The sequence below is a fragment of the Chroicocephalus ridibundus genome, chromosome Z (genome assembly GCF_963924245.1).
Source record: "Chroicocephalus ridibundus chromosome Z, bChrRid1.1, whole genome shotgun sequence".
In the NCBI taxonomy this organism is placed as follows: Eukaryota; Metazoa; Chordata; class Aves; order Charadriiformes; family Laridae; genus Chroicocephalus; species Chroicocephalus ridibundus.
Window position 1 is genome coordinate 49,362,388 of NC_086316.1, and position 23,959 is coordinate 49,386,346.

The 23,959-nt window shown below is 40.8% G+C and overlaps 1 protein-coding gene across 1 annotated transcript in view; it reads left to right on the forward strand.

Moving 5' to 3' along the window:
* Positions 1–23,959, forward strand: part of MLLT3 (MLLT3 super elongation complex subunit) — a 130,496-nt gene that overhangs the window by 61,598 nt on the left and 44,939 nt on the right. The window contains exons 3-5 of the mRNA XM_063320973.1: positions 3,248–3,330; positions 7,255–7,398; positions 21,150–21,269. Of these exons, the coding sequence (XP_063177043.1) occupies positions 3,248–3,330; positions 7,255–7,398; positions 21,150–21,269 (347 nt within the window). The remainder of the gene's footprint in view (positions 1–3,247; positions 3,331–7,254; positions 7,399–21,149; positions 21,270–23,959) is intronic.

Below are 23,959 nucleotides of genomic sequence, written 5' to 3' on the forward strand. Positions count from 1 at the left end.
TTGATGTGGCCCAGGATGCAGTTGACTTTCTGGGCTGCAAGCACGCATTGCCTGCTCATGTTGAGCTTCTCATCCACCAGCACGCTCAAGTCCTTCTCCTCAGGGCTGCTCTCAAGCCATTCTCCGCCCAACCTGTGTTTGTGCCTGGGATTGCCATGACTCAGGTGCAGGACCTTGCACTTGGCCTGGTTGAACTTCATGAGGTTCGCACAGATCCACTTCTCAAGCCTGTCAAGGTCCCTTTGGATGGCATTCCTTCCCTCCAGCGTGTTGACCGTGCCACACAGCTTGGGCTCTCCTCTCTCTTTTTCTTTCTAACTTTTATGTGGTTTACCTAACTCTTGACACCTCTCTCTTCTCAACCCAAAAAGCCTTGCTAGGGTGGTTGCCTGGTGGCTCAGCTAAACCACATGTATCATTGCAACCCTGGTTACTACTTGAAAGAATTCAACGAAACGATAAGAGCTTATGCCAGCGGATGCTGGTTCAGAGGGCACAGAGTTGCTGTTTCTGCCAGCACATGTAGTAGTGGCTTCCTTAAGAAATGTGAGGATAATGTAATTTCTTTCATTTTAGTAGCAGTCTACATGTGTGCAATAGCATAGAGCTTTGCTCAGTCGCTTGCCTTTTTTTTCCAGGAAGGTTTCATTCACAAGATTGTAGAATTTTCTTTCTATTAAAAGCCTATCATTCCATTTGGGAAGGCACCCAAAGTAGTTTCCTTGTGATTAAGTGTTCCGTAACCTGTCACCCAAGCTTCAAAAAAAAGCCTTCAGGTGTAGCAGACTTTGTTTTCAGAACTGTAATGTGAAACTTTGTCAAGGTACTATCCAGCTTGGATAACAGCTACGTAAATCTGAATGAAGAGAGATTTGGGGGAGATAATGAAAAATATTTAACTGGTGCAGAAAACACTGTCAGCATAAGTGCTCAGGAAGAAGGTGACGTGATATTTACTTTTTTTTTTTAAAAAGGTGATTTGTGACTTGTCATGTCACGGACCCTGAAATATCTTTTAACAGTTAATGTACTATCATATTTTCTAAAGCTTCTATATTTTCATCTGGATAAATGTCTGCTGCATAATTTCCCCCTGTTCTTATGTAAGTGGTTTTCAGTCTTCTGAATCCTGCATGGCCATTCAAATAATACTGGGAAGGCTTTCAAGTTGTCTTCTGAAGGCAGGGGGGGAGCAGGCAGGCTCATCTATCTTTGACTGAAAAAGTTGCCAGTTCGTATTGCTGTAACCTATCACTGTGCTTAACTTAGGGCTATTATATTTACATTTTTCAAATGCTGCTAAGCCCTCTTAAGGGAAGACATGTCAATATAAGGTGAAATACTGCTTCTGGGAGGTTCCAACGCAAAATGCTCCGTTTCCAATTTAGAAGCTTTGTATGTGTGAAACCACCCCTCAGATTTTGACCTATCATCTTAACAGTTCTTTTTCAAAATCTTTCAAATCCCACTTTATAAAGTATATGTCCTCCTTTTTCCTGCCAAGAAAAACAAACTAAATTCTGTAGCTGCAACAGGACAGTGTTGCAGAATGCGTCTGGAAAAGAGATTATATTCGTGCTCCATTTTTGTCATCCTTTTCCCTTTCCATTGGTTGCATGAGATGAATAGGGTAGTGATAGCCAGCTGCAAGGACTTGGCCAGAAAAAGGACTTGGAATCATCCCCATCCTTGAAGTTCCTGCCTGGGTTTGGTGCTAACAGAGCAGGAGGAGAATGGCAAGCTAGCAGGAGAAAATTCTGCTGTGTTTGTTTACTTGGGGATTAACTAAGCTTGTGTGTCGTCAGAAAGCTGACGTACTGATCATACAATTGAGAATGTAACAGCAGTTTTATTCCTGGGTGTGTCTGATGGGTCTTGTCATGTTTCCTGGATGATAGAGTGTGGTAAGCGCCCATCTGCGGTGCTTTCCTAAAAAGAATAATTTTGGTATTCAGGTCCTGAGCAGTTGATTGCAAGACATGCTTTTTGTAAAGAATAGTTTAAGTTGCAGATGATTAGCTGCAGTGAGCAGCTACCAGGCAATTCTGAAAAGAGCACACATCGTAGCAAACGATGATCCATCTGGGAGTATGAATTTTCTTTTGGTCAACAAGATTGATAGAGCGTGACCATTTGTTTCTGAAGAAGTCATCTCTTGGTGTATGAATTGCATCATTCTGCCGGTCTACAGTGAAGATACTGTCATTGTTGTATGATGTCATTGGCATGGTAGTGCATGTGACATGAGTGGTGACACATATCAGTGAAGCATTTGGAAGCATCTGAGTTGATGCTGCAGGAGACACACAGTTTCTGAAGCTCAGCCTACCTTTGTGCTTGCATGGGCATGAATTCTCTAATGAGGTTGTTACGCAGCCAAACAGGAGAAGGAAGAGGTGGCTTCTCTTCCAAGTTCTCTAACAACCTGCTCTGTGTCACTGGCTGCAGTTGTCAGGCCAGCGCCACTTTCTTCAGAGACCTCCTGTTCAGTACTGTGGGGATTTCATGTAACTAAAAGCCCTTCCATTAAACTGAAAACCTGAAGGAAAAGATTGCATCTTGGAGCTAGTAGTACTCACTGTCATGTTAAAGGAGTCTGAATCCTATAGCGTAAACGTGGATACTATTTTGAGGTAATACAGTAGCTAACCTTCCTGAGGTTCTCCACTATATACTGGAATGTTGTGTTGTGTCCTCCTTCCCCCCAGTAATACAGATTTCAATTTTATTAGCATTAGTTCTAATTAAATTATTTACCTTAAATTATATTTATTAGAATTTGGATTTTATTAGTATTAAGTTACGAATATGTGAATGACAGTTCTTCTGCCCCCTACATGTTTTAACTTTCTCTGTGTGGAATCCTATATCTTTGCCATTCCCAGAACAAGCCTCGGCTGTGGGGGCGCCTGTGTAGTCATTATGGGTCCTTAGTGGGTCCACCTGGTGCTGAAGTCCCTGGTGGTTCTGCTTTAGCAGTCTGAAAGGATGGAAAACAAACAAACAAAATAAATAAAAAAATTTAAAAAAACTTGTTATCCCTAAACCGTAGGTTTTATACAGGCAGGAATGACTTGCTTGCAAAATTCATGTTGAGTAGTGCACAGATACGTCCCACTGTGTGTGTTCATTTTTGTAATGATGCTGTCATAGAACTATTGTCATAGATTATTTGTGCATATGGTTTGCTTGTGCATTTAAAACACTTTGTGTGTGTGTTAAATCCAGGTTTTTCTCTTTGTTTCAGTGTGCAAGGACCCACCCTACAAAGTTGAAGAATCTGGGTATGCTGGTTTTATTTTACCAATTGAGGTTTACTTCAAAAACAAGGTATGGGATCACATACTTTTTATTTTAAAAAAAACCCAAACAACAACAAACAAACCAAAAAACCCAACCCAAACCAAAAAGCAACAAAAACCCCAACATTTGAAAGTCAAGGTTTTTTAAAGATTTACAGTTTAATTCATAAACTTAGTTAGAAATTAGTTTTAAAGCTGTCTTGATTTTGATAAAGCTGTTTTTCAGTGCTGTTCCTCAATTCAAAGTCACTAACTTTCAGAAATGCATAATTGTGTTTAGTAGGTAACTCTATGAAATCAGGATTATCTGATAAAATAAAGAAGTTGAATGTAATTATTCAGAAGAATTACTAGCCCTACTCAGAAGTGGACAGACTTTAAATAATGCGTAAGGAAGTTCAAGAGTCACTTAAACTTTAAGAAAGGATACCGATCTTGATTATGTTGATTTCTTAATGAACACATTGTTCTATTTTAGTATTGCCAGTCTTTTTAATTTGTTCAGGTATTGATCTTTCAGAACAGTCTTTTTTTTATTAATCCTGCATCCTCAGTCTGAAAAAAACCATTATTTTAGACTGCGTGTGAATATTGATTCTACTCAACTCAGCATTACCAGGGGCACAGTTTAAAAACAAGCCCAGTGCCATTCTACAAAGCTTGCGGTATTGTGGTATCTCAAATTCTGAGTCTAAGAAAAAGCGGCAATTACTGTGGGTCTCTTAGGTAGCAAATACAGAGATTTCCTTTAATGTACATGATAGGGTCTGTATTACTAATAACCCGTTCACATAAAAAGAATTGAATTAGGGTGGAATTAAAGAGCAAAAGCTTGCATGGTTTAATGTACAGTAACTGCAACATTTTAGGTTCCTTTTGTATCTCATATGCCTCAGTGGAGGTATTATTATACTTTGCATGCACTTCTAAGATACCCATGTGTTTATTTTATATTACCAAGATCTAGCTTAATGTAATTATTTTAATCAAGTCAGTGTTATATCTTTAATGTGTTGAATGCTTGGTGAAAAATTAAGATCAAAAGAAAACAGAAATGCATAGTAAAAGACTTTTGCTGGAACCCTGGTCACTTCAAATTTGTGTTAGAGTGAAACTTTGTTAGCTGTGTATGCCTTCAAGTAGATATTCCAGTATTCTTTTGTCTTTCATAGAAAGCTCTGTCAAGGTGTGAGGTGTGGATAATTCTGCTCAGGCACTTTTTAAGTTGTAGGTTTCAAACAGGTAATTCTGAAATGTTCCCTGTATCAATCTGTGAAGAGCAGGGCTTAGTCTACCCTGTTTGCTATTGGAAAAGGAAACAGAACTGCCTCAGTGATTTGATTGGCTTTTTTGGTATGCTTTTTAGCTCTGTCTCCATTAGGGAAGCAGTTTTGATTCATTCAGGAAATCTAATGAAAAGCAGCCCATTCTCTTTAACTCCTGGTAAGAGCTCATCTCAAAACCGGGCAGAAAAGGTCAGAAGACAGTGAGTCAATCATTGAAGCATCTCTACAGAAAGCTTCCTGCCCAACATTTCTTTTTTTGTTTTCCACTCAGACTTTTGGCTGCCTTTGCTGACTGTGGAGACCTGCAAGTCTCAGGAGTTCTCCAGCAGGAGTTGTGGCTTAGACTGAGATCGAGAGGGCAGCAGTGATTACAACTCACCTCACCCTCAAGCAGCATGTGGAATTAGGAAGTTTGCAAACATCCCTCACCCCTATTTTGGTGTCATGGATTACAACAAGCAGCAGTTGGACTGTGAGTCAGCTAGCTCTTCACACAGCGGCAGCAGCATGCCCTTTCCTGGGGTCGGTACAATACAAAGGAAAAGTGGCACAAATATTGAGCTGACATTCCTGAGGCAAATTGCTGCTTTCTCCTGGCTCAGCTACTCTTCCTCCCCTAAGCCACTTCACAGGTATTCCAGTACAGAAAAAGAGGAGATAGACAGAAGGAGGAAGAGGAGACAGACCATCATCACTTATTCAAGGTAGACAACTTTTCAATTTCTGATTCAGAAAGTACCCTAATGAATAGAGAAGGCAGAGGTACAGGAAGCCACTTGGGACCATGGAGAATTAAAGGCTGCCTACTGCCAGGACTAAGGAGAAATTGGTAGAAAATCTAATAGGCATTTCACTCTGACGGAAAATATTCCAAGCTTTAAAGAACTAGAGAAATGACAAACAATCCTCCCTCACACATTCAGCAGCAGCAGGCTATAGTTGTCATCCATTGAGGAAAAAGTCCTTGGAGAAAATGCTTTTAGGTCAAAAGACTCCCACTCTGGAAAATGCAGTCCATTTAGGACAAGGCTCATAAACTGCCTTTTACTGTCACACCATTTTGAAACAATGGCAATGGTACCGGGAGTCCTTTGTATAGTAGAAGTCTGCTTTGAAATCACTGGTTATGTTCATCTAACTTTACACAGAATTCTTTGAAGACTCACATTTATAAATTCTTATAACTTTGCTTTTATGACAAAGCTGCTGGTACCAACTGTTTGCCTGTAGCAACATCAGTTTTCTAAGCAGACCCGGGAGTAAATAACTTCAATTTTTTTCTGCAAGAAATCATGTGTTGATCTCTGTAACAATAAAAAATATCTTCATCCATGGTTGCCTTTGAAAATGGTTCATCTAAGGGAACTGCTTGCTTCTGTCTTGAGAAACAGACTACTGCAGGCCTTTTATTTCAGGTCCCCTTCTGTTGTTTCTACTCCAAGTCTAGAGATGGGACAATAAGGATGTCCCTTGGCTGTGTTTGAAACTTCTGATTTAACTTTTAGAATAACTGAGATTTCTATGCTTTCTGTTCTTCACATCTTTGGAATCCTGAATCAAAACTAAACATTTTTTAATGTGAATTTTTTAAGCATCTGTCACCGAACAGAGCATACATTTTGATTACATGCAGTGTTAGAGATGTGCTAAGATTTTGCTGTGTCTTTTCCTCCTCTTCCCTCGTGGTTCCCTTTTTACTAAAGCTTTTCCCGAGTTTGACCTCTTGTATTCTGCCTTCAGACTGGCATTGGTTTGGTGGCTTCTGTTGCACATCAGGACCTTTGAAGGAAGGGCTACTTAATATTGCCTTAAAAGAGCACCTAAATTACATGCAGCCTCTAGAAGGGACTGTGTAAATGTATGACACAAAATGTACTTATCTTTTCTCTGGTATTGCAAACTGAATTCTATTCAATTCCACTAGTGTCCTTTTTCAGCTGAGGCTTTCTCGGGACAGTAGAGCACTGATGACTTCTTCCAAGATAAATTTGGCTTTCCTGTTCTTTCTCTCTCCATATTGGTACAGGGAACATTCAGTTTCATTTTTTCACTGCAGTGTCAGAGAATTTTAATCACTTGGAAGCTGTGGTGGAACACTTGAAATCTAGCTGGCCACACTCATTCAAGGCAATGAAGTTTCATTAATAAATGAGCAGACCCCATATACAGGAGATCAGATATAGTTGGTTGCAGCAGTTTCGTTCTTACCCCTTTCTGCAACTCATGAAGAAAACAATACTGTTTAGCCTTGGTGGAGGAATTTGCATTCAAAACTTACTGCAGTGTCTTCAGTACTACCTAGGGCTTAGAAGCGTGATTGTGTTGGTGACTGAGTTACCTTGTGTCAGCTGAATCATGATACTTGCCTATGCACTTGTGTGTAGCCTGTTCCAAATATGATATAACACTTTCAATTAAGCCTTCTCAGGACAGCTTGAAGTTTATGAAGTTCATGCATTTTATCATGTGTTGTCATGGGCTGATAGGAGCTTCTCTGATTTACTGTAGCTCAGCTGACACTTGGTAAATTCCATAATGTGTCCAAGAACACAGCAAATGGTTAAAAATGACATAATTTTCATTTTAATTGACAGTCTTTATGTAGCCTTTGTTTTCAATTTAGTTTTGGTGCTAGATTTTTCTATCTGGTTATTTTCAACCCTCAGGAAGAACCTAAGAAAGTTCGCTTTGACTATGACTTATTCCTGCACCTTGAAGGCCACCCACCTGTAAATCACCTCCGCTGTGAAAAGCTCACATTCAACAACCCAACAGAGGAATTCAGAAGAAAGCTGCAAAAGGCAGGAGGGGTGAGTCCTGCACCCACATCAAAAGCCATCACAATAAAGATGTTGCTGCTTATTGCTGGTGCATGATGAGTTTAACAAAGATTGACCTGACAGTGAGATGAAGTGTTTTTGTGATTAACTTTGTATAAGAGCTCAGTGCTAGTTGTCTTTAAGTGGAATGGGTGAGCAAAGGAGCATGTGCCTGCATTAAATACACAATTAGATACCTGTTTTCATAACCAAGCAACTCATGTTTACTTCTGCAAAAGCAGAACTTAGACCTTATACATGAAGCACTGCTTGCTTGACTTCCCAGAGGTGAAATACAGGAGGGCTACTGTAATGGGAGGAAGTAATAAGAAAAAAGAAGTCTCTCATTTAAAGAGAAATGGTTCTGTATTAAGCAGAATAAATTCAGTAGTTATAAGGTAGAACAAGTTAGAAACTGTATGTATAAATAAAGCTACTTAAAGTTATATATGTTACACAGTCTGAACCAGAAAATTTACCAAGACTTCTTTACATGTTGTTAGAACTAATTGATGAGAAAGCCAAAGGAAGTTTGCCTATTTGGAGGGAGGAAAGGTCCAAACCTTTAGGTTTACATTTTGTCCGTTAGTGGAAACTGTTTTGCCGAGTTTCACACAGTGGCAGAACCATTCATGCTGGCAGGGACCACCGGAGGTTCAGCCATGGGGTCAGACCAGGCTGCTCAGGACTTCATCCCTCCTTGCCGGGCTGTGAAACCTACCCTGGCTGAAGGTGGCCTGACCTCCCTGGGACCCGGCCTCACTGCTGTGATGTCTTCATGGGGAAAAGGCTTCTGCTTATTTCCAGCCTGAGTCTCTCATGTGTCAGCTTGTGCTACAGCCTCTTGCCCTCCCGCCACACACTACTGTGAAGAGCCTGACTGCATCTCCTCCATTTCTTTCCATCGGTGTCAGGGATGCTGTTGGGTGCCCCTGAAGCTGTCCCTCCTCCCAGCTGAAACAGCCCTGGTCCTGCAGCCTCTCCTTGCAGAGCAAGGGCTCCAGCCTCACCGTCTCAGTGGCTTCCCACCACCTCCCACCAATTTGTTTCTGTGCTGGGCACCAACATGGGATGCACTACCCAGATGGGGTCTGACAAGCACCGAGCAGAGGGTACAGTCCCTGCCTTCCCCTGGCTTTTAGGGCAGTGACCTGCTCATGAGACTCGTCCTTGTTGCTGCCCAGGTACACGGGTGGCCTGGGCACAGCTTGCTGCCTTCCAGTGCCAATCCCCTAGAGCTGTTTCCCAGCCCTAGCCTCATGGCTGCAGGGCTCTGCCTTGCTGGGACAGGGCTTGGCATTTGGCATTTATCCTTGTTGTATTTCGTGAGGCTGCTGTTAACCCATTCCTTCAGTCTGTCTGGGTCCCTTCTGGCAGCAGCCCTGCTCTTGAGTGTCGGCTGCTTCCCCAGTTAATTGTCATCCGCAAACCTCATGAGTAAAAGTGTGTTCTGTCTCCTCCTCCAGGTCACTGATGGAGATGTTAAGCCAGCTTTTGTGTTGTGGGTTTACTAATGTAAATACCAATGCTTATCTGTATATTTCTGAACAGTTATAACAAAAATGGGTAGCTCTGTTTAGCACAATTAGACAATAGTAGGTTCTGGGATGGAGAAGAGAGGGGAGCTAGTATGAGAATATTCAGTCTGCTGAAGAGGATGTTTGAAAGCAAAGCAAAAATAAGTAGCAGGCATAGTCTGAAAGACCTTGTTGTCCTCCTGGAGAAGAGAACTGTTAGAACTATGGTTGTATTGAAATAGAAGCACGAGCCGTGTTTTGCGTTTGGGTTTATTAGGTTCAAGAGGGTATCCATATCTGGACAATGTACTGGCTCTTTAGTGTGTTTGCAAATAAATCATCAAGATTGTATTCTGGAAAACTTCATGAGACACTGCTTTAATATTAATTGTATCAGGTCAATTGTCAATGGACAAGTTTTATCCAAAAGTGTAATAAATGTAAATGATGCCAGCAGGGACTTTGGTGGGATGGGGAGGTTAAAAAAGTAAAAATAAGAGGCGTCCCTTTTATTGCTTTATTTCTTTGCCTTCTAATTTTAGGTTTCTTGAGTTAACAAAGGCAAAAAATGTTTGTGTCATTGCTTTTTATCTTCTGGATGCTACAAACTACTTGTTTTTTTGTTTTGTTTTGTTTTTTTCCTTCTCCTCCATTTTCCCAATTTCCTTCCAGAAGATGTTTGGGGCTGGTTCTTTTTTTTTTTTTCGAAGCTATTAGTGTTTTGTGCTTCCCTCTGTAGGCTTTCTGACCTAGGAGTTTGTCTGATCAACTTAGCAGAGATGATGTAATAGCATTCTGTCTGTCTTGTTACTGCAAGCCTCTGTGAAGGGCTTACATCTCCCAGCATAGCATTGGAAGGCCAGTTACACTTTCATGAAATGCTGCACATAAGCTTTTCTTTGACTGTTGTAGAAGCTGTGGAAAACTGGCTCTTAGTTTCAAGTGTAAGCAGAATAGACAAGTGAGTGAATGAATCCATGATACATTAACTCACTTGTAACTTTCACGCTTTAGGCTGAGAAAAGCATTTACAGGATGATAAAATATGGGACGGGTTTTGCACTTACTTGTAAGTCAAAACAATTAATACTTGTAGATTATGGCTGTCGTCAAGAAAAAGTAAAAGTAACAAGTCACTGAATTTCCTCAACAGGCAACAAGTCTGGCAAAATGAAGTTCATGTCCTTCAAAAAGAATGAGATATCCTATTAATGTAAAATGATAAGTGGTAGCTTTAAGAAAAGCACTCTAAGATGGTGGACTTTCATGTACATGCTCTTTTAATAATGGTGTAAATCGCTTGATTTCTGTGCACCTCGGAACCCAGATCTCTTATTAGTTTTTCTCCAAGCAAAAGTCATGGGACATGTTGTTCCACTGATTTAAACTTCTAAACATGGTTCTTTATTTCTCATTTGCATAAGCATATGTATATTACAAATAGTATGTCCTTCTGAAGGGAAAAGTGCAGGCTCACCTGGCACCTGCATGCTGCCATATTCAGTATAGACAAGTCTATGTGTTTGTCTCTTGCTGCAGGTGCCTTGAATCATCTTTTGGATGCTCACAACTCCCCTTTTCATAGAATCATAGAACGTGTTGGGTTGGAAGGAGCCTTTAAAGGTCATCTAGTCCAACCCCCTGCAGTAAGCAGGGACATCTTCAACCAGATCAGGTTGCTCAGAGCCTCATCCAGCCCAGCCTTGAATGTCTCCAGGGATGGGGCCTCCACCATCTCTCTGGGCAACCTGTTCCAGTGTCTCACCACCCTCATTGTAAAGAACTTCTTCCTAATGTCTAACCTAAACCTACCCTGCTCTAGTTTACAGCCATTGCCCCTCATCCTATCGCTGTGTGCCCTTGCAAACAGCCCCTGCCCAGCTTTCCTGTAGGCCCCCTTCAGGTACTGGAAGGCTGCTGTGTGTCTCCCACATACATCACACATACATCTTGTGGCATCCCAACTGCAAACTGGTTTTTCTTTTGTCTTTCAGGCTAAGAACCTTTCTTGTTGTTTTAAAATGAAGTGCTAGCAGTCTGCCTGTGCATTCTCATGGTTACCCTTCCCCAGGGCATCCCCATCCTTCATGTGCCCAAAGGTCTGACTATCCTGCAGTTCACTGGGAGTGAGTAAGAGTGATATACAGATATCCTGAGTAACTACACAAATGAGAACACAACAGTAGCACAGCTTTGCAGTGCTGCAGTGGCCACTTCAGTTAAGGCAAACAGGATGTTTAGGGTGGTGACAGTCATGTAGATTAATTCTGTGGAGTATTTCCATTTTAGCATTTTATTTGGTATCATCAGAATTGAAGCGTAAGTGTGCAGTCAGTCGTCGTTAGTAAGAGGTCACCAACTTGCTGATTTCTCTTCCAATCTGAGAATTAACTTTTTGAGCCCTTACAAGGTAGAAGAGTTTCATTTGGCTGCAGAGATTGTATTTCTGTACTCAGGAAGGTAAATAGACTGAACTTTGGTTCAGTCTTACAAAGGCCATATCCAGTTTGCAAAGTTCTTTGTCAATGTTTTCCACCTTCAGAAACATATTTTCTACACTGAACTATCCCACACACCCTCAAAAAATATAGTTACGCTCAAGTCCATATCTACAATTTACCTACTTTCAGTTGACATTGTTCTTATAAATGTAAAAAGAAATGTTTACAGAAGAAATAAAATATTTTCAAGAATATGCTGGGCAAATTCAGTCAAAACATTCAGTGTAATTGTTTATGTTCTATCTCTTTGCATATATGTTCTAAATGACATTTCTTTTAGAAAAGTTTTCTGTGGAAATTATGCCACTGAGAGTTTTTTGTGCCATTTACTCTGTGTGGTACTTAATGATGTGAAGCTAACAGGTATACAGGTATGACTCGTGAATTAGCAGTGTATACCATAACTCATCCTGTTGGTTGAAATCCCAAATAACACCGTGTATGCAAATTTTGGCTTTTAGTAAATCCATTTCTTACCAAGCAAATCGTCAAGCTACTGGTAGTGGTGGAACTTTATACATGTGATCTCCTACAGAGCTCATCTTCTAGACACAGCACAAAATTGTGCATGAGTAGATACAGTAGGATTGAAGTTTTCATCAAATAAACACCAATAAGCATTGGTCCTTATGTGGTCATTCCTTCCTAGATTTGTCAGTTACCTTTTCAGATTAGTTTCAGCCTCTAAACATGAAAGAGCCAGAGGGAAAAGAGGCAGCACTGTGACTCCTGTGTATGGGTATGGAAAGGGGATGACACTGACTGGGAAATTTGAAGTAAATGTTGAATCCTACTAAAACCATTTATAAATGGGGTCTGGCTCCAGTGATGTGTTTTGTGTTGTCAGTAGCTGGTTCTGTTGCTTTTTTGTCCTGCATGTTTTTCAATTTCAAGAAAAAATTGAAAATTACACCTAATCTGCTTATTGAGACAGTAGAAATAAATTGATTCTGAAGATGCTGAGTGACAGCTACCTAACAGTTAAATTGAATTTTGCCTCTGGAAGCAGAGTTGCTCAGGCATCACTTGTTTAAATATGATATTATGAATAACTTAATTTTGATTGTTGCAGAAAAAGTACTGAAAGTATTTTTAGTCCATGTTAAGACAGCAATTTAATGCAGCCCTCTCTCCCATTGCAAATATATAGTTGCTTATAGTTGCAAATATATGAATAAAAATGTTGGTATTATTTTTGAAAGGAGACTCAAAATCAGGTTGTTTAATCCAGGAGTACACAGACAATGTTTAATAGTTGAATTTTCTTTCATAAAAAGAAAAGCCTTATAGATGCCCCTTAGAGAGCAGTTATCACTATAGACAAAAATAATAAAATTCATAACATTATTACAAATATACATAGCTATTATTAATACAGTTTGAAGTTTCAGATTTAGAGGATGCAAGGAATAGGTCACTTTTAGAGTAGTAATGATTCTTTTTAGCAACAGAGGTGTGCTTTTGTCTGCTTTCAGTAAAATTAATTTGGAAATACAAGTAGCTCTGCTTTTGGAGCAAGTTTGCTCTTCACTTGAAGACAGCTGATCTATGAGTCAAGAGACAGCAAGAATCATTCTGAGGGGTGCAATTTTTAGAAAATAATAGCAATGTAAAAATTAGGGTTTTGCCAAAAACCACTGCATTCTGTTGTTTGAGGTTTTTTCCAAATCTTTCTGTTTTTACTGTTTAACAGTTAAGAAATTTTCAGTCACTTGAGATGCCCGCATAATACCTATTCTAAAACCTACGTTCTTAATCCATGTAATGAAGATGAAATCATGGGGATTTCCCTCTTTTCTCTATCCTTCCTCTTTCCTTGCAATTCCTGTGTCGGTTGGAATAGTTGGCTTCTACCCAGGGACAACCATAGGTACAGTGCTGCTCTAGGGAAGGGATTATGTTTAATCTTGTGCTTTTCATAATTAAGTAACTGAATTTTCTTAAACTATATATTACTTTACTTTTGAGCAAATAACTTAAAAGAATTCTAAAAGGTTTTCTATTCCCTGGTGAGTCTTTTGGTTTACATAGGAATAATAGTTCAGGACAACTGCATTATTGTTGTTGCTCTTAGTGCTTTCAGTGGTGAATGAACTTGTTCTTCACTGTAAAACGACATGGGGTGCGGCAGCCCAGGACCCCGTGAAGTCAATTGTCTATCTATGCACAATGACTGTAATTCATCTGCAGGGCTGCAGAAACATTGTAATACTGGTTCATTTTCCCCAGAATACTGAAAGTACTTTCAATTTTTCTGCAGCACGTTGTGGGGAAGCTCACCAGCCTGTTCTGAGGCTGCTGTATGAAGGTGTTCCTAGATTACCTGCTCGGTAAATGAAACTACAACGGGTAGTTTGGTGTGTATCTGTTTGAGGCAAGATTATTCCATCTTTGTTGATGGCCTCCTTTCATTCAGGAAATTGAAAAAGTAAGAGACAGTAACAGCTTTTTGGTAGTGGTTTGTTTTCCCGCAGAAGCACATTAGTGCCTTAATAAGGAGATTGTGTTGATCTGGAGCAGCTGTGACAGCTTGTACAGTTTTTACCTGTGTATCTATCTAAGTGTCTGTGTGAGTTGGTTGATCTATGACTCATATACATCCAGGGAGGCATGATGTGCATTTGTAGAAATTGGCAATAAGAGAAGACCAGCTTCCTTGGAACATTTTGAGGCTGTTCTTCATGCTTTCTGTACTGGGATCTGAAAAGCAAAGTTTTGTGTTCTGAAAGTGGGTGGTTCTTCTTGGGTACCTGGGTACACCAAGCTGCCAAACGTGTCAGTAGATAAGAGTTGTTCTGGACAGGCCTTTTTTTTTTTTTTTTTTTTTTTTTTTGTAAGGAGACTTCTGAATCAGGTGTTTGTAGGCTTGTGTATAGGTATTACAATTTCACAATTTTTCCTAAATTACTGTAAAAGGGATAGTGGAAGGGCGTTCCCGATTATATTAAGATAATTGGTGGTGCACAGTTGTTGTTCCCTGATCCCTTCTTTTGTTCAGCAGTGCATGGAACTACATAAATACATGGCAGTTTTTCATTCTAGACTGGTCACTTTTACGTTGATCAAGCAGGTAGGATCATTCCTACCCAGTAACGTGAATACTAATGGATTTCCTCCACCCACTGTTTTTTTGGTTGTTTTGTTGTATTTTTTTAAATAAGTTTTCCTTTGCCCAAGAAGCTGTCTTTTATTTAAAGCAATTGGCAGACAAAGGTTTTAAATACAAGCTCAACAGCTGCAGGCTCGCAAAGTGGGTGTTAGGCGAACTAGAGGCAGGATACCATTACCAGTAGATCAGTCTGGATGCTTGTATGCGTAATGCTTTATTGGCGCATATGGCAAAAGGAAAAAAATGTTTCTATAGGGGTGGACTAGTGAGAAAAGCGTTCGGGGGGGGACACAACCCCTCTGTCTTATACATCTGCCTGTAACAGCAATGAAAGTAAAAGATAGCTTATGTGCACTTGTTGTTTTGCTCTTTGGTAGGAGTTGTTTACCATGGTGGGTAATACCAGCATGATATTCATGTGGTATTTGGATGCTCCAATATGATTTAGTCTCACAGAGTTTTCATAATTTTTTCTTAAATACGCTATTATGATGAGATCTTGTTAAACCTTATTTTGGTGTTTTAATCTCTTCCCTGTGTTGAGCTAAAACTTGTATGGAACGGCTTATTAGTGGTGGTGTATGAAACCTCCCAGTTACAGTCTAAACCAGCAGAAGGTAAAGCTAGGAAAGATGATTTTTCTCTTGTGCAAATTTAGTGTTACGTGTTAAGTAGCTGCCCATAGTGATGCTCCTGTTTTCCTTTCACAGAGAAAGTGAGATGGAGTGTGGCTTCTTCTGTCTCTGATGTGCATTATTAAAATAAATCTCCTCCCAAAACTGTCCATTAACTGCAATCTTTGGTGTCACTGGAACAGATGGGCTTTGGAGCAGGAGGGGGAAAAACATCAGTGCGCATCTTCATTTCCCTTTGTGGCTTTGTCCAGTCACATCAAACAGTTATTCCATTAAACAATGCTGCTATTGGTCTTTCTTCTCTTTTTCTTGTCTCGCATCCTCTGCCGTGGTGACATCATCTCTCCGTCATCATTAGATTGCAGGCTGGCTTTCTTGGGAGTTCACCTCACCTACTGAGTGAGTTTCTGTATGCCTTATGGAACAGCTCATTTAACCTTTTTTCTCCTCTTCCTGGAACATCTTCTAACCCAACAGTCATGTTTGTATGGTGAAGCTTTTCCTGGACAGCACAGGGTCTCTCTGAAAAACAGTCATCTACGTGTGAACTTCCTGAGAGTTCACTTGCTCCTGTTGAATAGTTAATCAAGCTATTAAATAGTTTTGGACTAAATGTTGACCTGGAGGGACACCGGTAGTCAGTGGCATGTACCTGGACCTTGCACAGCTGCAGAGAACCATTTCAGTCCAGCAGTCCAGATGGTTCTCCACCCATCTCATCAGATATTTATCCAGTCCATATCTCATAGATCGGGCTGTAAGTTGGGCAGGATTGTTCTTAGTAAATGTATGCTGGCTGCTGGCAGTCACATTCTTGTCCCTCTGTGGGCTGGAAATGGGTTCCAGGAGGATTTTCTCCATCTTCTTCCCAGGGATTGAAGGGAAACTGATGGAACTTTTGTTCCTTGGATCTTCCGTCTTGAAGATGAGTGTAATGTTTGCCTTTCTCTGGTCATCAGGAAGCTTCCTTGATCACCACAACCTTTTGAGGGTGATGGAGAGCTGCCTTGCAATGGCACTGACCAGCTCCTTCAGTACCCCTGCTTGCATCCATGAGTTTGGTCTCATGAACTTGAGTATCCCTGTGGGTGAAGTGCACGCCAACTCAATCCTCCTCTCTCGTGGGCACCGACTCACTGACACAGACTCTGTGAGAATGCTTGGGTACCTTGGAGGCCTGAGGAAACAAGAACTTATTAGTGAACACAGAGGCTAAAAGAACATTGAATAGATAAGCCAAGTTCTTTGTCATGAGGTCTCTTGCCCCATTGAGCAGTGGGTCACACTTTCTTTAGCCTTCCTTTTACAGCCTGTCTGTTTTTAGAAACATTTATTGTTGTCATTCGCATCGTGTAACATTAGCTGCTTCCTATGGGTGCAAATAATTTCTATTCATGAGGATTACAAAGTTCCTGCCAACAGGTAACAGTTAAAATACATATTTTCTAAACTGAATCTTATACAAAACAAAACAGAAAAACCCAGCGTGGGTACATGGAATCATAGAATATCTTGAGTTGGAAGGGACCCGTACGGATCATTGAGTCCAACTCCCTGCTCCTCACCAGGACTACCTAAAACTAACCATATGACTAAGCATCATCCAGAGGCTCCTTGAACTCTGGCAGGCTTGGTGCTGTGACCACTTCCCTGAAGAGCCTATTGCAGTGGCTGACCACCCTCTCAGTGGAGAACCTTTTCCTAATGTGCAGCCTGAGCTTCCCCTGATGCAGCTTCATTCTATTTCCTCTTGTCCACCAAAGAGAGGAGATCAGCACCTCCACCTCTGCTGCCCCCTTGAGGAAGTTGTAGACTGCAGTGAGGGCACCCCTCACCCTTCTCTTGAAGCTGAACAAACCAAGTGTCCTCAGCCGCTCCTCCAAAGTCTTGCCCTTGAGGCCTTTCACCATCTTGGTCACCCTCATCTGGACATACTCTAATAGTGTGATGTCCTCCTTATATTGATGTGCCCAAAACTGCACACAGTAGTTGAGGTGGGGCCACACCAGTGCAGTGTAAAGTGGGATAGTCACCTCTCTTGACATGCTTCTTAGTTAAACCTATTCTGTAGTTTCCATATCATTTGTATCCTGGTATTAAACTGTGAAAATAACTGTTTTCTCTTGGCCTTGTTTTTAATGCTTATCCAGAACCAGATACTCCAATCCACCCAACTGTTTTTTAAAATCCTTTAACATTTGTGAACAAGTACATCTAACTCGCTACTTCTACACGTCCCATTACTGTCACTTTTGACAACACTAAAGACAGACTGTGAGGTCAGCTAGACCTCTGCTTAAATATAGTCAAGCTAAATCTCTGTTTAAAGCCCAGCTGTTGTCTCACCTTGCTTCATTAACCTGTCTTATTCCACCAGCTTGTCTGATCCCACTGAGCTGTTGACTTGTGGAAGGGGCTGAGGAAAGGAATTAATAATGTTCCTGGCTTTTGTCACTGAAGGTGATTCATTGTGGGAGCAGACAAGTACCAGCTGCAGGTGGTTTTGGGTGCCTGGATTAAGCACGGGTTGTGGCAGTGTCCTCAGCATATTGGAGTGTACTCTGCAGCTGTAAGCTAGCGGAAAACTTATGGTGCGGAAAGGAGAAAACAAGTTAAAAAGAAGTACATATGGCATGGCTGTATTGGACAAATCTTGCTATGCTTTTGGTAAGCTTGCTTTCTTGCTCCAGAATTAATGTCTTGCTGTGGTATGCTCATTCCCACCTTTTGCTTCTTCTGGGTAGCCTTGGCTTAATATAGCCATATACATATACATACACACACATAAGCAGTATGTGCTGCCAGTGTGATAGTGCCAACGTAAAAGCAGAGACTTGCTCTGAAAGCTGGCTGAAGTACATCTGTCAGGCTGTGTGTTTGACTAATGGGAGGACAAAGGGCAGTTACCCACTGCAGAAATTGCTGTAATTATGTCAGCTGAGCTCTAGCAGTAATAGTACTTAAAGTGGATGTATAGCTGTCTCTTTGCTAATTTAGCCAAAAGGGAAATGCATCTCCATTCCAAAAAGTATTTGTGATGTTGGGGCTTTTTACATAGATAATCTTGGCAAAGAAAACAGACATTTTGGGAGAGTTCCTGGAGAGTTACTTAATGTTAATATTAACTTTATTCTTTGAGAGGGAGGAGAAGGTAAGTGATTTTTATATCTTTTTTCCTGATATAGGGGACTTTAATGAGGACTGTATCCTTTTTCTGTCAGAAATCAGTTTGGAAGACAGAGGTGTGTTTTTTATCAGAGGAGCCAAAAAGTTAATTTTACATGAGACTTTCTTGGACTTTGTGATCTTTACAGATGGTAAAGTCTGTAGTCTGAACAGAAGTTGTGTCTTACTGCATACATTGTTAATCACATTAAAATTTTGAATCTATAGTTGCCATTTTTCATAGGATGTATAATGAAATAATAGGCTGCAGGATTCAATACATTGAAATTTTTAGGGCTCACAATTTGGAATGTCCAGATTTTGTCTTCTAAAAATGGTATGGGAATTTTTTGTCATGTGAAGAAGCAAAGGTGACCACACGGGGCATCCACAAAAGCAAGCGTGACATTGTGCATGGGAGCCAGTGGGAAGAGAGGGATGTTTCCTTGCAGGTCCAGAGCTCGGCATCTTCTCTCTAGCTTTGCAGGGCTTGTCAGACAGCAGGAAAGCTATCTCTAGCATGTAGTGTTTTGAAAAAATAGATAAATTAATAGCTGTGCTAGGGAGCAGCAGAATCCAGGTACAGCAGCGCTGGAGCAGAAGATGGGAGCTAGCTGAGTTTCACTCCCATAGAAGGCATGAATCTTACCATGTCTGGTAACTGCTCTGTGATGGTTGATTTGTCTGTGGTCTCTGGAAGTGTTTGTACGTAAAAGTCTTTAAAATCCAGGAAGGGAACTAGACCCTTGCTATGGCAGAATTGCTGCTTGCTGACCAGCTATCCAGTTTACTGTACTACAGAACAGATAAAACTTGCAGTTAAAGTCGCAGCGGTACTGCTTTCACATAAAAACATCATGCTGTTTTTACTGTTTATCTTTGTGGTGGCTTAACCTTGGCTAAGGGCTGAACTTCCACCCGGTGGCTTGGTCACTCTCTCTGCCCCCTCAACAGAGCAGGGGGAGAAGATAGCATGGGAAAGCTCATGGGTCAAGATAAAGACAAGGAGGGAGGTTGCGTACCAGTTAACATCATAGGCAAAACAGACTCGACTTGGGTGTTATGGTTTGAGAAAACCCATAATAATTTATTGTTGTTTAGACAATTATTCTGTCACCCAATGACCCCTCCATACCCAGAAAGGGGAATTGGGGAAAGCAAGGAAACACGAGGGTTGAAATATAAATAGATTTAATAGGATAAGACTAAATAATTAACAATAGTACTAAAGAACCAGTGTTGATCCCGATACTGATATAAGACATACAAGGATTGCGCTCAGCCAATTCCACCAGCAGGAAGCTGTGCGCTCCCAGCAGTGGACAGCAAACGTGGGACACGGCGAGTGCAACAGCTTCGGGAGGAAGGGAAGGGCTCAGGGGTCCGGCACCAGGGCAAGGAGTTCTCTGGACCGCCGCCATCAAGTGGGGGGAGAGAGAGAACTTCTCAGCAAACTTTCTAATTTATATCGAATGTGACATTCATGGTATGAAATAATCCTGTTGGCCAGCCTGGGTCAAGTGCCCAGGCCTCGCTCCTCATCCCTGCACCTGGCAAGGCTTGAAAACACTCAAACCTTGAATCCCCCATAGCCTAACTGGCTACACAGTAAATATTTTCATGAATTCAAGCACTCTAGTCTTCTAAAAGTGCAGTTTTCCCCAGCATTAGAAGATAAGTTAGTCCTGTGTTGCTCAAACCAGGACAATTGGGTAAAATTAATTTAATTTGTTGCAAATTAAAATAGATTTGCATAATGAGAAGCAACAACCAAAAAAAAAAAAAAAAAAAACCGAAAAGAAAACACTACCACTGCCTGACACCACTTTCCCATGCTCAGCTTCACTCCCTCATTCAGGACTTGTCTGTCCCCTGTGACACAGGGGGCTGGGGAATGGGGTTTACAGTCAATCTGTAAGAGCTCCTCTCTGCTGCTCCTCCCTCCTCATACTTTCCCCCTGTTCCAGCACAGGAGGGCTGCAGTCCTTCAGGAACTGGTCCAGCATGGGCTCGCCATGGGCTGCAGGGAAATACCTTTTCCAGCTTCTGGAGCACCTCTTCACCTCCTTCTTTGATCTTGGTGTTCACACTGCAGTTTCTGACACTTCTGTTTTCCTCCTCTGCCTGCACAGTTTTGCCCTTTCTTAAACCTGTTTTCTGTGAGGTGCCACTATCTTGCCTGAGAGGTTGAAACTAGATGATCTTTAAGGTCCTTTCCAACTCTAACTGTTCTATGATGCTATGATTCTGTAAGGGGCTCAGACATGTCCTGGTCCTGCAAAGGGTCCGTTGGAGCTGGCTGGATCCAGCTGTGTCTGACATGGAGGAGTCCCTGGCCTCTCCTCACAGAGGCCACCCCTGCCACCCAAACCTTGCCACATATACCCGTTACAGTCTTCCTTCATATTGCTCTAGTTGAAAGCAAAGACTGCTGTATATGCATGTTTATGGGATGTCAGCAACCTGCAGAACCTTTTACTGCAGGTGGGATGAGCTTTCAAGTGTACTAGACACTGCTTAGGCCTAGAGAAAGTGTGCTAAAGACTTGTGTGCCATGATGTGTAAGCAGCCATAATAGAGTAAGGTATGCCATTTTCTGAGGGGCTTGTGTTGTATTTACATAGAAATTAAAAGATATGATTTGGTCATTAAGTAGAGGATGGCAGTGTGGTTTCATTAACCCATCCGCTGTTGAGGAGAAACATGGCTACTGTTGGAGTTTTATTCTATTACCAATGTGATTTGCTAGTTCCTTAGGCAGATGAGACTCTCTCCATTGGTAATATTTGACTGACATGCTTTCCTCTTATAACAGATCATGGTAATGTCAGATGGCACATCGTTCTCTTCAGGACAGAGCCTTCATCTCCCCAACCTTCCCAGTAACTCCCTGTCTTTTTCGGAAGTGAAGAAGAAATCATCTCATGGGCCAAAGGTGAGACATACTTTGCTAGAAAATACTTGACCCCGCAGTGCTTTCCCTAGGAATATACTTGAGAAAAAAAGTATTTATAGGTATTTTTGCAGTCTCATGACATAGTCCAGTGATAATAGGACTTGACATTTCTCTGTGGTGAACTTACTTTTCATCACATGAAAACAATGCAGAGCAAGGGTGGCTGTGAGAAGAAGTGCCAATGAAGGTACTGCTTTTCTGGTTCTTGTACATGCACGATTGTTTTCCTCCTTTTGCAGAAGGAATTCTAATGGTGTGTTGTAGTATTAGGGAATTTTCGTGATGGAAGTGCGATCTACAGAAATGTGAAGAATATGGGAAAATACTATAATAATAATAATAGCATTTATTAAGTATTTTTGAATACTATTTAAGATAATCGAGTAGAGTGAAGCTTGAAGTTGCTTTCTTTAGGATTTTTAACTCCGTTCGAATTTCAGGGTTTAATTCTTTAGTAGGCGTTTCAAAGACAGCAATGTGTCATCAGGCTTTAAGACATCAAATTGAGTCCCCAACCTAGAACATAGTGAAAAGGTATAGTCCAGTGAACCTTCTGAGTAATACAAGTGGACTTTTCTGAAACAGCAGATGATTTCTTCAGTTTGACAAAATGCATTAATGCTGTGGGAGAATAAAGAACATCTTGTAATTTATTCAAATAAGAAATGCAACACAATGACTTGCTTCATAAATGAATTAACATATATGCCTTTTCTCCATTCTGTTAAATTGTTTGGGTTTTGATTTTCTTTCTTAGCATCTTGTCTGTTTGGAATATGTTACTTAACCTTGCAGTGAATGTACTGCAAGGGGCAGTACCCATTTTTATCAGTAACTTTCATGTTCTGTTGCTGTGCCAAATCTTGTATCTTCTATGAGTATGTCTAAGCCTGTCCATTGATAAGAATGTATCACAACAGTAAGCATAAATGGAGGGGATTAAAAAAAAGTTATTTAACATGTTCCTGCCTGGTTTGCATCGTATCTGAGTGCCTCACAATCTCTAATGCAGGTCTTCTTGTAACATTTAAAGGATATGTGGTTGTGTGATTATTTTTGTTTTTCTAATGAGGAGCTGAAGTAGATTGAATGTGAGGACTAGACTGAAGGCACTTAACTTTGGCATGCTAAAATGACTGCTTAATGCCTAAAAGGAAGGCACCTGGCTACACCAAAGTGATGCAAGGTGCAGAAGATAATTGTCTGACTGCTTAGACTAGGATGTGTCTCCATCTACTCAGAAGCTGAAGATGGGTTACTTCAACACTTTATGATCTATAATAGGGGTTCTTGTGAGGTTTGGTAGCTCTCTGCAGTTCAGTTTCCAATCACTTCTTTGGATTTGGCTGTAATGTTGATTCACCCATGTGTCGCGTCGTGTGACAAAACAGTCATACTGAGGCTTGGCCTAAATAAGCAACCCAAACAACTGCAGAAGGACTTCAGGGATGTACAGACATGATACCAAGTCCTACACTAAAGCTCCATCTAGTAACTGTACACCCTGGTAAATCTTGAATCTCTAGCGTAAATTCTTTCATAAGCCAGTGCTAACCTGGGATATCCTCTTCAGCAGCAATACTATCTGTTTGAAATCATTCTTTTTTCAACCTTGTATGCTGTTCACTTGAGTTCTTAATAGTGGGAAGAGTTATATCAGTGCGCTGTTTCTTGCCAGTCCATGAGAATATTCAATTTTTACCCTCCGCCAACAATCTTTGTCTCTTCCTGTCCAATATACACTAATGACCAACTCTTCTTGTTTCTCATAAAAAAGAGTTGTAAATATCTGCCTTACTGAGAATCATCATCTGTTTTTGACAAATTGAAACACAAATTAACCTTGGTTTTACTATAACAAAGAAGTTTGGGGGTTTTATTATAAATCCTGGGAGCTGGGAACCCTTGGATTTTTGTCTTTAGGGTTTTTGTTTTGGCTGAGGGGCAGGAGAGTTCCAGCCAGTACGTAAATAGATTTTTGTAATTTGGAATAACCCTAGTGATGGAACAACTTCAGTGTCCAAATTTCATTTAGATATGCCTCTAGAATAGGAGCCATTGGAAGATCTTGGTAGTTCTTGGGTGAAAGTTGTCTGTACTGTGGCTGCATCTGCTCCAGGTGTCTGTACTGGGTGATTTGAGGATTTTTCTGCTGCAGCAGTAGCCCTTTGATGTGCTTGGCTTGGTTCTGGTTTGTTTTGTGTCTGTGAATACCAAAGTAAACTTTGAGGTCGGTTTTAAACTCTTGCGCGTGGGAAACCAGAACCAGAGAATATTTGCTTACCCATTTGCCATTACAAAACACCACATAGACTCTTTTGGTTAGAGGAGAATTGCAGTCAAGATAGTAAAACCAGTGCAATGAAGTGGTTTAGCATTCACTTATAAAAAAGTACAATGCAGTATGAAGTGAGAGAGAACAGTCAGTTTGCTTTCTGTCACATCCTCTTCTGAAATATGTTTTAAAAATTCAGAAGTTTGTATTCTTGAAGTTCCGTGATTTTGTGTTTAATTTTATGGAGATGATATTAGTGAGCCCCAGTACTTTCATTCTAAAACAAAGCTTTAGTCTTGGAAATACAGAGAACAGGCAGAAATGCATGAAACCTTACTTTATGCATTTTTCCAGAATATAAAAATAGCTGCAGGCTAGCTACAGATACTTGTGT